We start from the raw sequence: 16516 nt of genomic DNA, 5'->3' as shown, positions 1-16516 counted from the left end.
ATTGAACCAGGTTCATTTTTCTGCACGCTAACATTAGCCTCTGGAAGAGCTTATATGCAAAACCTGCACAGCACGCTGCGTATAATTATGAAAGACAGACTGATGAGACTAAATTCTCTAAGATCTGTAGGACAGTATTACAGAGCAGTCTCCTACAGTACTATTACTATTCCACAGTCTCATGAGAACACAGGCCACTAACTACCAATGCATCATGTTAAAAACTGAACTGGCTCTGTGCATTCAATGACCTTCTGGATTCTCCCTGCATACTGTATTTGTAAATTAGGTCACACAGTGCCTATTTTGGGAGGAAAAGCTACTGCACAGACAGAGCACCTGTAGTTAGCTCACACCTTGTGCTGCTGCTAACGATTATTGCCTCCACCGAGGAGGTTATGTTTTTACCCAGGTCTGTTTGTTTGTCAGCAGGATCATGCAAAAACCACTAAAACCAATTTGCACCAAACTGGGTGGAGGGATGGGACATTGGCCAGCGAAGAACACTTTAAATGTTGGTGTCAATCCCTTTTATCCAGGGATTTTTTTTAAAATCACTTTATTAATCATTGCGAGAGCATTTCTCATTTTTTAAAATCAGTTTCTCAGGAAATAATCTGGATCTCACAGACATGTGTGGGATTGTTTGGCCTAAGCGGAGGTATGCACTCTAAGTACCATTCTAGTTTTCATTATTGATTCTGTCATTTATTTTTATGACAGTAAGAATTACTTAGAGCCTAGTGTGAGATCTTGAAAGTGCTTGTTTTGTCTGGCCAGTCGTCAAATAGTGAAAAGTAATTTCCTTTTGGCATTTTCACTTAATAAATGGCACAAACAATTCGGGAGTAATTAGGGAGTTATCGAAGAACAATTTGCTGATTAACAATTGTTAATTAATTTATCAATTGACAGAGTATTAGTTAGCAGCTATTCTAATGTGATTCGATTTGATAATTTCAGTCATTTTTTTTAAAGGAAAAATAGCGAACTTTCACAAGTATTAGCTCCTCAAATGTGAATATTTGCTAATTTCGTAAATCTTCTGTGATTGCAAAATGAATATCTTTGGGTTTTGGAATGAAAAAACATTTCACCGTGGGCTATGGGAGCTTATAATGGCCTTTTTTTTTACTCTTTGCTCGCATTTTATACACCAAAGATTAATCAGTTAACCAACAAAATAAATGGAAGATTAATCAATAATGAAAGTAATTGTTTGTTACAGTTCTACAATTATTAAATTTATTGCCTTTTTTTTTTTTTTGCATATAAACTAATCAGCTTTTTATTTTCGCATACTCACATCAAATCAAGTACATTTTCCAGAACGATGAATGATTATTTTCTTAAAGTATAATTGAGTGTGAGAGTGAATTAGTTTGTACATTGGAAAATAAAACACAACATTTATTTAGAACAAAAATCAATTACAAAGCACATTCGAATCATCTCTGTAGATCCTCTATAGTACATCCCGCTGACATTGTGCCAGACTAACAGTCACTCTCCCATTGATGAGCTACTGTGATTGATCTGTGGTGAGGTTGACATGGCAACAGAGCATCCTCACATAGGGAGTGTGGCAGTTTTTTGGAAAGGTCATTTTGTCTGTGAAATTGTCTTATACGGGAATTACTAGAGACATTACAAGAGACAATGTGACTATTCTTTCTCAGGGTGCTTTATTAAGATATAGCCTGGACACTTTTCTTTTTCACCAGCTTTCTTCCTCAGCCACACGCATCCTTTTTTTTTTTTTTTTTTCCGCCTGAGGTAATCAGCAGCATCCACTGTGATTGCATTTTAATTAAAAGGCGCCATTTTAATCATCTCTGGCGTGATGTAGGAGAAAGTGGATGTGGCGTTATCAATCCTATGTTCCTGTCTATCACACACGTGCACGTACACACACACACACACACACACACACACACACACACACACACACACACAATGTCTGACTAACTATGCTTGGCTGGATGCTTCATTAAATGGAAGGTCGTAATTAATATTGAGAGCTGACAAGGCCTCCCAGAGAACTCAATGAATTAAGCAGGGAAGTGATGAAGAGAAAAGTTGAATGGACTGACAGTAATTGCAGAACGATGAGATGCATGGTCAAGAGGGACTGTGTGGCTCTTGCAACTCTTAGTGACTACTTTATATAAGTTTTTTTTAATGTATTTTTTTTGTTGGCATCTTCAATCTAAATCAAAAATTCTTGGTAAAATATGCATAGATTTAAAACCAAGCAGGTTTTAAGATAGACAGTTAGGTGAAAATTAGGGCTGCAACCAACAATTATTTTTATTATCAATTAATCTGGCAATTATTCTCTCAAATAACTGATTGATCGAGAGGTCTATAAAATATCAAATTTTTCAGTCAGAACTTCCAAAAGGTGAAGGCAACATCTTTAAATAGCTTTTTTTTGCATGACCCATTGTCCAAAAACCCAAATATATTTAGTTTATGCCTATATATGAAAATATATGATAATTTTCTTTGTCATATGTGTAGAAACATTCACAATGAAGAAGCTTGAATGCGTTCGTTTCTGTCATCTTTGTTTGAAAACTTACTTTAATTAATTAGTTGTCAAAATAGTTGCATTATTGTTGCGCTAATGACTAATCAATTAATAGCCAAATTATTTCCACTCTAATTAACAATTAATCTTTCATTGAAAAGTCAAAAGGGATCAGTCAGAAGTAGGGAAGTAGTCATGTTTTTTTTTTTATTCTGTCTAAGTTCTTTCATTCTGAGTATCTGCCAATAATGAGTCACTTATTTAAACATTTTTTTTTATTTTGTCCTATAACACAGATGTAAACCGCACGTAGACAGTAGACAGTAAGCCTGCATTAAACATGCATTATTTTTTCTCTGGCTGCTTGGGGGCAGCAGAAAAAGCTGTAAAAAAAAAAAAAAACAGACATATCGTCACTTTATAAAGTTGATATGGCAAATGTGTGAGCAAACATTTACCTACACATTCAGCACGTATGGAGCAACATTAGCATTAATTGGGAGCTGTATTTGTGTCCAGCTGATAAATATATATCCAAAATTGACTCTAATATCTGGCTCGTAAGCTTCAAAAGCTAAAGCTGCTCCACCATGTTCACCAGCTAGTTGCTAACTTTGTCTATCTGCTGTTTGGTGCTGAGCAGTGAGCGTTGCAGGCTGTAAAACCAAAACAATGTGCTGAAAGATGCTAAAATGCTCCATAGAGCTGAAGGGAACTGTGGAGTGATAATTCTCTGTGGGGTTGTCACTGTTAGTGACCTCTATTATGCTAAACATAGAGCAACTTTAGAATTTTGTAAATCAGTTTAAATATGTGCTTTAAGTGTTAATGGTTTCCTATAATGTTTTAGAGAGTGTCCTATAGTATTTTCTATGATATCTGTATAGAAGATATGTCTTTGTGGATCTGCTGTTCAAGAAGCTCAGGAAAAGATTTAGAAATAAAATTCTGCGGTCTAGGCACATGCAGTTTTCAACAAACAGAAGTATTTTACAATGGTTGTAGTTACTTGCAAGAAAAAGACAAAAAATGTAATAAGGTGGGTAAGTAGGGGGTCCTTTAGCCCATAATCTGTCCATTAAAATGACGGGGTATCCAACGAGGTGCTATAAAAGCCATTTGTGGTCTTGGTTTTTGAGCAGTAAGTCGTTTCGCTTCAGTTGAGGACACTCTGCCTTTTAGTTGTGTTCTAGAGAGTTGAGTGACCTTCATTAGATAGCCTTTTTGCTGACATATTGAAGTCATTACCTCCAAAAGGTGTAATTTCTTGAAACCCACTAAATAAATGGCTGCATATTGTGACTCTTTAATCAAGATCCAACGCAGATTAGCCTTTAAGAATTGCAACAGAGTAATGATGCAAATGAGGAAACTTGAAGAAACTTGGAATCAGTGATACATGAAAAGTTCCTCTCTCATTCACACTTCACCTGACTGTCTGTCCTTTCTGTTTGAACTGATTAACAGACTTCTCGCACCTATCTCTTCTCATTATTAGAGAAGTCTGACAGAAGCCTCTCCTCCTACTCAGCCTGTTCTTTATTCACGGTCACGAGCTGCTCATTGCTGTCCATCGAGGCCACCAGGCCAAGAGGGCGCATCCAATTCCGTCAATCCTTCTGATGAGCTGGGGGGGGGGGAAATAACAAAGATAAAAGACTTGTAGAAAGAGGCCTGAGGCTCGGCCCAGTTATTTACAGATTGTCTCGTATTGAACAAACACAAATGCTACATTCTAAGTGGCTTATTTCTTGGCTGAATGTCTATATCATTGCGTGGGCTCATTTTGACCCTGAATGTGCCGTTACATTCGGACTACAAGGCAAAAGTTTTTACAAAACAGGCTATTTTTTTTTTACTCAGCTCCGTCTTTTCCTGTAAATGTGGAGGATCACCTGGGCAGATCGACGAGCAGAACAATCAGTCCTCTACTCGCCGCAACTCCCACGTGTGAAAGATGAACACAGGGAACAGCTACCCATAATGCTCCTGCCATCTGTTCATTTATTAGTCTCGAACACCCAGCCCTAGTCCAAGCGTTAAAGTTCATTAATATTCATACAACATTCATTTATGGAAACGTTGCCCATGGAGTTGGGCTATTAGTGTCAGAGACAGGATAGGAGAAGTCACACTAATTGATGATTGATGGCTCTGCCATTAGCAGCAAACTCACAGCCAGAGTCAATGCAGTACTAAGCTGTACTTTTTTAGAGCGGTGACATATTTAGAAATTGCGACATTGGGCTAATTTTGTGCTGTGGTTTAGTACATTTCTGTACATTCAGTCATATATGCTTATGGTCTCCATTTATATCCAGTAATGGCATTTGCTATGCTTTCATTACTGCCATTGGATCCTGTGTGTTGAAGTGTAACTGCTGAATAGTTTCCTCCTCCTATCTTAACTTGATTCATATGATTGATTTAAGGCTGCAGCTAGGTTTCAATCGATTAAAAGAGTAGTTTAATATTTTGGGAAAATACCCCCCATTGGTTTTCTTGCTGAGAGTTAGATAAGAAGATCAATCCCCATCTTGTACCTGCGAGTTAATAATTAAACTACAGCCAGCAGCTAGTAAACTTAGTTTAGCCTAAAGATAGGGAAAGAGCTAGCCTTACTCTGTCAAGTGTCGCAAAACCACAAATTGTCAATTTTACACTTAAGCTTTTGTATGGATAAAATGAAGAAGTTATAATGTGTTAATTAGTGAGCTTTAGAGGTGGAATACCAATAGCCAGAGATGTGGATTTTGTTACCTTCTGACAGAGCCAGGCTAGCTAGCAGCAGCTAGCTGCTTACAGGCTAGCTGAAGCTTTATATTTACACACAGAGTGGTATCAATCTTCTCATTTCACTGCCGGCAAGAAAGCAGCAGCATAATTTTCCAAATGTCAGACTCTTTCTTTAATCTGTCAATATTTATTTGATTAATGTATTGTTTAGACCATAAAATGTCCAGAAATGGTGAAAAATTCCCATATCCCATAGCCCAAGGTGACATATTCAGAATGCTTGTTTTGCCCAACCAACAGTACACAACCCAAAGGTATTGGATCTACAATGATTCAGAAAAGTTCTGTCATCTTTGCTTGATAAATGACCTATGTTGTTGATATATTTTTGGTTAAATTGATTTTTCATTTCAGCACCAGATCTAGTAATCAAAAACTGATTTATCAGCAGGACAGTCAGGGTACTTAAGTTTTCAAGTGTTTGTTTTTTTGGATTTCATAATTCATTTTGGGAAAGTTGTTTTGTGTGAGGAGCTGTTTGTTAATTTTTCTCTCCTATTTTAGGTTGTCTGTTTGAAGATGAGCTCTGTACACCGTATGAGTTCTGCGTCAATGGTAAGTCAGACTCAGAAGGGTCATGTACGCCCACCACACCTCATTATATTGCACACCAGCCCTGTGGTAGCAACCGTCATCGACCCAACACAGCTCTAAAGCCGCCCTGGCTATTTTTAATGATTCAGGGATTTATAGATAGATAGATGGTGACTTGAGAGCTTTTTGTTTCAGCCCAGTTTAGACATATGAGTCATTTTTAAGCAAAGTATTAAAACATCTGCAACAGTGAAACACGGCGCAGTACAAACATATAACAATGTTCTCGTTTTATTCATCTAACCAACTACAAGGCTTTTGATCAATACCAGGTGGATGTTTTTCCTTTTTTTATACTGAGGTTTCCCCAAACCACAAATGGTCACAACCTAATCTAAAAACCATCTTGTCATAGAAGATGGATGTGTCTGTGTCAGTGGTTGCCAGGGCAACATGTAAACCTGATGAATGGAGGGGAAATGTCGAGGCTTTTCATTGTGTGGCATTCAGCCGAATCACACAGCAGGCTTTAATTTTGAAGAGGACTGATAGCATGTCGATATTGAGGATCATTTTCACGACAGAGCCGCCGTGAAAGGTTAATGTATTCTAGTGGAAGGCTTCGACACAGAAGAGCAGTGGTCCAGGATACAGTATTGTCCTTACATGTGTACAGGGGATCTACATCCATCCCAGTGCATGTGTGTTTTTTTTTTTTTCCTCTTGGGGATAATGATTAAATGCCTGCACTTTGGGGTTGTTTGTTTTGTTTGACTGAGTTTTGCTCACTTCATTTACTTTCTGCAGGTTCATTGTAAAATCAGTTTAATAAACAAGATGGAGCCCACAAAGGGAACACTTGCTCATTGGCAGACAATAGAGTTCCATGCAAAACATGATGTGACCTATAGGAGACAGCACAGACTAACATACAGGACAAGCATTGAAAAACACAAGACAGGCACCACTTTGAATATTGATAAGAGGAGGAGAATGACCTGAGGTAACACTAGCTTTTTTTATGATGTTGTCTAGTCCATTGTTGTGTAGATGATTTGTTTAAAATACAAATTTGTTGTTATATTGACTTGTTTATTAATCTAAATGTTTTCCAGTAAAGATGTCCGTTTTCATGTTTTAATCATACATACAGTGGTCAAGCCAATTAATCTGCAACTAATGATTATTTTCATTATTGGTTGAATTAATTATTTTTTCTATAAAATGTTCGAAAATACTGAATAATGACAATTGCAGTTTTCCTGAGCTTAAGGTGATGTCCACTAATTGTTTTTTCCAGCCAATAGTCAAACCCTAAGGATATTCTATGCTGATTGACTAATTAATTAATCAACAAACTCAGCCCTACAGTTTATAGAATTCATTCCAAAACACAGTTTTACAGAGATGACAGTTACATCCCATTAAAAACTCAAAAATAATAATGAAATTCAAAAATGAATAAATACATCAGCAAATCAGTCTGTGCTTACAAGAACAGTTTGACATTATGGGGAAATATGCTTATTCACTTTCTTGTTGGGAGTTGGATGAGAAAACTGACAGCACTGTCTGGATGGTAAATACGAAGCTGCTGCCAGCAGTCATTTAGCTTAGCTTAAACATAAAGACTGGAAATGGGGAAACAGCTAGCTTGTCTGTAAAATCCACCTACCATACTACATAACTCCCTAACTCCCCACATCTTGTTGTTTTGTATGGATTACACAAATGTGTAGTTCTGTGATGATTAATGAGCTTTAAAGGTGCCAGTAGGCAGAGTTTGTCACCTTTAGACAGAGCCACGCTAGTTGTTTCCCCTTAAAAAGCTGTAGCTTTATATTTTATGAACACACCCAAGAGTCATATCAGTGTTCTCATCTAAGTCTTTGCGAGAAAGCAAATAAAGAGTACTTCCAAAATGTCAAACGATTACTTTTAAATGGGTTTTTACGAGGGGGAATATCGAATAGTGAGGGGTAGTCAGTGATGTTTGGATTTGCATGTTAGAGAAGCAAATTTGGAGATCTCCACCCTTATTTCCACATTACCCTAGTTTTGGAGAAAATAAGGAAAGAGAAGGCACATAGAAGACACATACACAAAACTGACTTTAATTACACAGACTGCACTGGTACAGAGGGGAGTCGTGTGTAGCCTAATAGAAAGAAACTGCTGACACCTCGACAGCAAAATACCCAGAGGGAGAAAAAGAGGGTTGTGGTGGAGGATTTATATTACGTTACATTAGAGTATTGTGCAAGGATCTAACATGTATGGTCACTTCTTTTGAGATTTAATGTGTCTCTTCTCCCCTATCTTTTCATTATTGCTTTTGTTTTGTACCATGCTTTCGCCTGAGGAACAGCACTCATATTATCCCCCTTAAAATGAAATGTAATTACAGGCGCTGTGCTCACTAAAGGCAAACAGATACAGGCGAAAAAGACTAATGTTGGATTAATGTTGCACCTAATATGCAAGTAATGAGACATTATTTAGTTGCTTCATAACCCTCTACGCGCACTCATGCTCCACTCTGTCACTCTCCACTGGACTCCTGATGAGCGGCAGCCACCACACAGACAAGGGGATGAGTGGGAGTAACTAGGTCTGCCACTTCAACTCTTCCCGTGGTCCCTGAAGGTGTAACCTGGTTTATTCTGGGCTGGGCCAACTGTGCTCCTCTTCACCCGTGCTGTTGCCATGCAAAGCAGCTGAAGGGAGGGAAGGGTTATGGGGGGATGCTCTCTGTGTGGTGTCAATCAACACCATTTTATATATGGTTACAGTGGATATAAGACATATTAAGCTCCCTTGGCTTTTTGACATCAACAAAAAAAGATCCTTTAATGTGAAAATAAAAACAGATCTCTACAAAGTGATCGAAATTAATTACAAATATAGAATACAAAACATATGTTTGCATTAGAAGTCACCCCCAGTAGGACACATCTACCTAAATTTAAACACCGCTGCCACCAATGGGCTGTTCGCTAAACCTTTTAGCTACTGCTGCTACACCTGTCGAGCTGTAGTGTAGCACATGAAGTTATAATGTTGGGGGATTTTCGATTTCGCACAGAGGTTAACACAAGGAGGGTTCTCATTTCCAGCTGAGTTGATTGAAACCGTTGTCTCTAAATCACCTCTTAAAGTTTCCAGGTGATTTATTTTAAAACCAGAACCCTACAAAATGTAAGTGGTATGAAAGACGAAGGCTAAAGAGCATGGTCACAGTCACTAACGATCCAGCTAACGTAGAAGACATAAAATGTAGGTTAAGTGTTATTTGTTGTAACGTAATGCTTGGATGAACACATACTTGGACAAGCAAGACCATGATTATATTTATATACAGTATGCTCTATGTATGCCCATTCATACACTTATTCATACAGCGCTTTTCCCTATACATACAGTGCTTTTCTACCATACACACACATTCACACACCGATGATACATCGACGGCAATTTAGGGTTCAGTTTCTTGCCCAAGGACACTTCGTGGATGGAGGAGCCGGGGATCGAACCACCGACCTTGTGTTTGGTAGATGATCCGCTCTAACTCCTGAGTCAGAGCCGCCCCTGCTTGCCTCTTGGATCCTCAGTCCTTGGAGAATTATACTAACGCAACCCATAAAATAATTTAGTTAGCTAATGACTTGCTTGTCATTGGAAATCACACTTGGTTAGTATTATAGGTGGGAAGCTAGCCAGCTGGAAATGGTAATGATTGCATCTTATGTTAGAACAAATAAAGACACAGTTAAAAATAAAATAAAAAAAAATGTGCAACTCTCTGAACTCTTTAAACACATGAGTATTGTGCATACAACAGCTCCATGCAAGTTATCTTGGCATGTGGAGAAACCCAAAGCTTGACAGGCGTGCTTTGAAGCCATGATTGGGTAATCGCTTTTTCAAGCCAAGGGTTTAGCCGAACAGTCAGCAGATTGTATCATAAATAAATCTGTGTAAACAAGTCAAAGTTTTGATGAGTCAGTATCATGGAATAACCTGTGTATGAAGGAGCCTTGTGAGGGAGGCTACCAAGAGACATATGACAACTCTAAAATCAGTACAAGCTTCAGAGTTGTTGCTGAAATCTACTCTGATTCAGTGTAAGACGAAAGAAGATGAAAACTTCCAAAGGGTGAAAACTTTTTATAGGGTAAAAGCAGCAGCTGATTAGAGTCTATTTTTGGAAAGCGTTCCTTCAGTATGTTGCACTTCTACTCTAGATGTCATCGTGTCATTGATTAAGTAGGTCAGTTACTATCCTCCATGTATCATTTGATCGTATGCTGTCACGCCTCATTTTGGAACCAACCTCTTCAAATCTTTATTTCCAACTTCAGGGGAATACTTTCCCAGAGGTTGCTCTGAAAGGATATGTGATTAACCTGAACTTGAAATGCATTTTAATTTGATGCAACTCTCTAGAGTCTGTGGCTTACTGGTATGATAAGCTAAGCTAAAGTACAGTGGATAAGTGCTACATGCTTCCCAGAGGGCACCGGTTGGCTCCTATTAAACACTTAACCAATAGTGTTTTATTGATTGGTGGTTATCTCGCCTACACTTGGGCCAATATTGGCTGAAACATCCGCACTGTATTTTAGATTTAAGTCATTTAGGTGATGCTTCTATTGATCGCAGCTTGCAACAAGTGCAACTGCAGCATAAACACTCAAAGTAACCACTATAAAATCCATAATCCTTAACAATCTGCATGGGCCAGAGAAAGAGCGCCGAGGCTGTAGGTGCAAATCTAAGAATAATCAAACATGAGGTGCTAAGTCAAGAAATACAAGCTTTTTGGGGGGAAATATGTGAAGATATAGTGGGAGAAGTAAACAGATATGCTAATGAAAATAAAAATGTAATAATAGAGCTAATTCATATTCTACAGCCAAATTCAACAGGGCAGTATGTTTGATGTAGCTCTGAGTCTGGTTTATCTTTATTAATTTCTGTATTTACATGTAGATTGCAGTGCATGCATGAATGTAATTATCATTTCAAAGCCGCAATTGTCACATAAAACAGCCCTGAATAATCTGTAAACTCTTCATTAAACATATCCTGATTACTTTAGCTTTTGTTTGAGTTCGTTTCTTTATTAGCGGACTACATCTGGCCGGTCTCGGTGCATTGATTTGGGCCCATTCATTTTCATGAATTGAGTTGCACAGCGACGTAATACACCTGTTCCAATACATCTCAATTTGTCACCTGGCTCTGTCCTCCCCTCCTTCCGTCGTACAGTCTTTTAGAAAATGCTTTGCTGACTGTCAGCTTTAGTGTTTGCTGCTGTTATCCCAGAGCGTTAGCTTTCACAGTTTAAATAGCTTCAGCAACAGCCCGGGTGTCGCGCCGTCTGTCACAGTGGGAAGAGAGACAGCGTCTGGGTTTAGAGCTCTTTACCTTTTTTGGCTGAAAATGTTCCTCTTTATTTCAGTCAACATGCCTCTTATCAGTACGCAGCAGCTCTCTAGTGAGAATGGCACTGATTTGTAGGCCTGTACATTGATTCTGTGCCCTTGTTTTATGCATAATGGATTACATTGATCAAGGTTCATTTGCCTTGCAGTTGCCTTTTGTTCATCACAACGACAACATGAGTTGTTTCTGGTAAAGATGCACAAATTGATCTATTGTCAGCTTAATATTTCCTTACACTTGACGGATGATCATTAGAAAATCAGTGTTCTGCTTGATAGACTTTGCTTCATTCTCAAATAGCCTTGAAGGTGTTCCACCTACATAGATGCACTAATGCTGTCTGTTATCTCTTGACATATTTTAGGATTGTGCTGCATTTCTCTGTTATTTTCAGATTGGGACAAGCCTCCATGCATCCAACACATGCTGCGCTCCTCCAAGCCTGAAATTAAACTATAGTTTTTAGCCATCACAAATAAGGGAAAAAAAAACTACGATTTCATGCAAACTGTCAACTACAATGAACCATTGTTGCTTGTTTTGATAATCTCAATTGTGAATACACAGTGTAAAGTGACAGAATAGGGCTTTGTGATTCATCATGCATGTGGCTCTGAATGGTTCAGCATCACCTCTATAAATCAGTCGACTGCCATGTTCACCAAACAAGGATTTCTTTGTTGTAAAACAACCCTGACTTCTATTTTTAATGCACTAAATCCCTGTGTGTCTGTGTGTCTGGTTGCTTGCGGGAATGTCCCTGACAACGGAGAAGGAAGTAACATGTTTAATAGTGGCAATTGCCATGGAAACCAGTGAGGGATGCAGCACATCAAACATTTAACAGTTTCCCGCCACTTGTTATGTCACCAGCCTCCCTTCATTTCTTACATAATATGTGTTGTTAGCTTCTATCTGGGAAAAATAAATAACACCAGAGGTCCGTGAAACCTTATTTTGTCATCATATTAATCATGTCATCTGTTATAATATAGATGTTGGCGGAGGGTAACTAGACAGTTGTCGTCTTGTGATTCAGACACATGCGTCTGTAGGTGGGAAGTTTTCCTCTGTGCTGCTTGAGATCTCAAAATAACTCCGGAGTGTTTGACTGTGTTGTCTATGCTAATTCACCGCCTCCCATGGGCATTTTCCTGTACAGAGCTGTCATTTAACGGGTCACAGGCGAAGGGGGAGGAAGTCAGGAAAACACCCGCTTCTAGTTTGGAATAAGAATTCAATTTAGATCCCCATCTGACATCACATTATTATCTTTGTAATTATCACTCACTGAATTTTACACCCAACATGGCACTGTAATTACTTTTTTTTTTTTTTTTTATACTCGAAGATGAAAAATGATTCTCAATGATGTTTGAATAGATGAAATTTAAAAAGTGAATATTTCTCTTTTTCACCCTTGATACAAAGGGGAGTTTTGACGTGCTCCTTTCTGTGTCAAAATGTTAGATCAAAGAGAAGATCATAAATGCTTGGATTTGCACTCATCTATTTTTAAGTCCCCGGTGTAAAAATGGCATTGTAGGAGAAAAACTGAAAATTGCATCATGTAATGGACGTCAGCGTTTGTGCGCCCCGCATTGTCCGACGTGTCAATGAGCATCAATTGCACCATTGATGTTTGCTGTCATTGTCCGACATCTTGGGGCTAATTAATGGGATGCTGTGGTGCATGACGAAGTGTTGATTCACACCATTAGATCCCATCTTATCACAGTGGCATTCTCGCACATGACTGCACGCATGCACACACACACACACACACACACACACACACACACAGGAGGAAATAGCTCTGATCAAATCTGCAGGTTTCATCCCCCAGAGATCATCTGTGAGATGGACTTTCATTTTGTGAGTTTAGCCAACAAGATGCATGGATTTATCTCTCCAGCTGAGAGAAGGTGACAACGCAGGTCATTTATATTCCAGGCGTTGCATCTACACACTGCTTTCTGACCCCCTGAGCCTCACCATCCTTCAGAGGTCTAGACCAGCCATTGAATTACAGGACTGATAGGGACTCTGTGGCGTGGGTTGCCTAGCAACCTGTATTGAGTGAGGCGGGAGGCCTGCTGATAGGGAGATTACCAGGGTCCCTGATAAAGTCCTTCCTGCCATGAACGGCTGCTTATCGCGGTGCTGTCAGAGGAAAAATGTCAGCTATTAGCTCCCCAAAACAGGAAGTGAGAAGTACAGAGACACTGCAGGTGCCATACACAATTACAACAGTTCTTCTGGGCAGGTGGATTTCATTTTTTCATCACCAGAACAACAAACGTGCTGGAAAATTTGTTTTGTGTATATTTCTCACTTTGACCTATCAAAAACACATCCCCTTGTGAACCTGCTTTCATCAGTTTCCTCTTTTCTTTTCCTGTAGACCGAGTGTTTGGAAGGTGCCAGGAGTTGGCTGGTGCAGACCTGTACACATACGATATTTCTTCTTCTGCTCTGCAACGCCTCAGGATCCTCCTACAGAAACTGGCTCACAGAGGTACACACTGCCTGTTTGCCTGTCCGTCTTTGTCCGAGTGTCTTTCTTTTTCTCCTCGGCAGCCTTTATCAGTCATGTACAGGGCTTACAGCAAAAGCTTGTCTGCTGCCATTGCGTGAAGCAAGCCAAATAAGTCAAGCTGTCTCTCTGGCTGGCATGGCACGACACCACCGAGCTAGAACAGGTCATTTGACTCATATCGGGCCATTGTTTTGCCATCATCGCCTAACTCCAGCAGCCAATCTAATTGGCTTGTATGCTGGTAGGACGTTTAGAGCTAATTTTGTGGTTGAGTAACTGTGAGATGTGTGGGCTGAACACATCAGACAGTCTCTCCTACTCAATCAATGGCAGCAGCTAATGTGCTTGTTATAATGGGTTATACCTTTAGGGGGGACAGCACATCTACATAAAACATGTCTTTATAGCAGAAGTAACTATATAGCTCATTATTGATGACGTTAAAGTAGGAATGTAAGAATTAGTAGTTCTCATTTCCCAACCTGGAGCCATGTTGAGTTTCTCATCAACGCATCTCATCAATTATATCAGGTCTTGTACTGGCTGTGGTGAATAGAGCCTTCTCAGGCTGATGGTTGCTACAGTGTGAACCACAGATAAAAGTGACTGGAGCCTCCAGGCAGTCTGCTATTATCGACTCATTTGCTGTAATGGCTAAACAAATGGCCCTGGCTTCTCTTTTTCTCAACAAGAAACTTAAGGCACTTTTGGTAAGGTATCCCCTTGCCCATGAAATGCCAACGATTCAGTGAAACATTTGAATGTCATGTTTGTTGGAATATATGACCCAAATGGTGACACATTATTTAATGGGCCTGTATTTTCTTCATTATTTCCTCGATGAAATGTATAATTCAGTACTAATGATGGGTGAAATAATATGGACACAGTGTTCAATTTTCTAATGTATTCATTATTATAGTGTAATCTAGAAAGTATGTGCACATCAGGTTAGATGAGCATGCAGATTAACATATATTGAAGAGCCTCCAATAAAAGATAAATAATGGATGGATATTTGGGATTAAAAGAAGCTGTCAACAATGTCTTGTAAACTCAATTAACTAAATCCCAAATAAAAGAACAGTCTATATTTTCCTTATAATTAGTACAAATTATGTTAGTTCTTCCCAGGAATCATCCTAGGAAATTATTAGGAAATTTGCAGGGAATCACAGACTGGTTTAGGAGCCTGTAACTGCAGGTGTGATCCACCAGGGGGCAGTAGACACCTTTAACACAGACCGTGACCACAAACCTCAGCCCTCCAAACCTAATTGGCTTTGCAGGCCACTCTGAGCTTAATATCTTTTAACAGGCGTGAACCAGTGTTGAAAATCATTAAGAGTAAGCAGTCGGCCAGAGGAAATCAAAAAAAAAAAAAAAAAAAAGAAGGAAAAAAATGCAGTGATGAATATTAAGCCAGGCGAGACCACATATTTATTCTAATTACTGCTCAGAAATAAACAAGTGAGAGTGAGGAGGATGAGAAGAGATCCGGTGTGTAATTTTTTCCTGCTCTGTTTTAAGAGGTGTTAAATCCTTTAGATGCTTCTCATCATGAGACTTGTTCTCTGACCTTGTGTTTTTAGACACCCGTTTACAGATGCCGCAGACATGACATCATCACTTTGAATCATTTTCCCCTTTTCTGTCTTGTAGAATCACATCCACAGACACAGAGCATTATCTTCGCATGATTCCTCAATGCACTGTTACTGCTCGGGTGGCACGTTATTCTTATCAGCTCAACAGCAATTTAAGTGTCATCTTTGAGATGTGGGGGACCCTCTTTTTTTTTTTTTTTTGGAGGCCAGACAGGGTTATTGAGACCATTGTACTGTAACCTAAATTGAAGAGATGAAGGGGAGGAAAAAACGGGGAGGAACATCAATGGAATCGATTTACAATCCTCTTTATCTTGCATCAGAGACGCAGGTAGAAATCACACAATCTCTGCCCACTGCACAACACCAATGTCATTCAGATCAATAGGAATTGACCCTTGTACAAAAGGGCTTGGGTTGTCTGGACGTGTCCCCTTTTGCGGAGCACATTGTCTGGTATTAAATTTTCACCACAATACCTTTTGAATGCAAGATACTGTCATCCAACTGCAAATGACTTTTATATTACACAAGCACCCAGAGCCAGGCAACTTTAGTATTCACTGTGCGCAGCCACAGTGTGTCTACACATTTCATAGCCAGGCTGCTGTCATATTGCTTTGGAATCATTATGGCTCTGCTAAATGTGTGTGTCTGCTTGTGCAGACTGTGGCTGTATGGAGATACACACATGAGCTAATTCAGTAACTGCAGTAAATTGATTTAATGTACAATATATTAAAATGATGGAGCATTTAATTGACCGTTCTCTAAACCCCTCCCCCGGAGCTGTGATTGTCCAATCACAGCATAGCAACTGTAACTAGGCGCATCAAGTCTGTCAGTCTGTGGGTTCTCCACATGTTGAAGCCGTGTGGGTTAAGAGCAACACTCAGAGTTTGGAGGGTGGTGTACTTTTTTTTTTTTTAGTATTTGCAAAAACCAAGAACACACCTGCAAAACTATCATCTCTAAAGGCAAGGATCATGTCATTAACTTAGCTAACTACAGTATTTTGTGTTGTTACCGTTTACGTTTCCTGTTCAGCACTAGGACATC

The 16516-nt window shown here is 39.2% G+C and overlaps 1 protein-coding gene across 2 annotated transcripts in view; it reads left to right on the top strand.

Annotated features, from left to right (window-relative positions):
* Nucleotides 1-16516, top strand: part of ptprn2 (protein tyrosine phosphatase, receptor type N2) — a 125175-nt gene that overhangs the window by 9453 nt on the left and 99206 nt on the right. Inside the window, exons 2-3 of one of the 2 annotated variants that reach the window (XM_022767219.1) lie at nucleotides 5834-5884; nucleotides 13716-13829. In XM_022767219.1, coding sequence (XP_022622940.1) covers nucleotides 5834-5884; nucleotides 13716-13829 — 165 coding nt within the window. The remainder of the gene's footprint in view (nucleotides 1-5833; nucleotides 5885-13715; nucleotides 13830-16516) is intronic. The other variant, XM_022767220.1, reaches the window with a different exon arrangement.

This window comes from Seriola dumerili, unplaced genomic scaffold (genome assembly GCF_002260705.1).
Source record: "Seriola dumerili isolate Sdu_G_001 unplaced genomic scaffold, Sdu_1.0 BDQW01001124.1, whole genome shotgun sequence".
Taxonomy (NCBI): Eukaryota; Metazoa; Chordata; class Actinopteri; order Carangiformes; family Carangidae; genus Seriola; species Seriola dumerili.
Note: the sequence above shows the minus strand (reverse complement) of the source record. Positions and strands in the feature narration are given on the sequence as shown.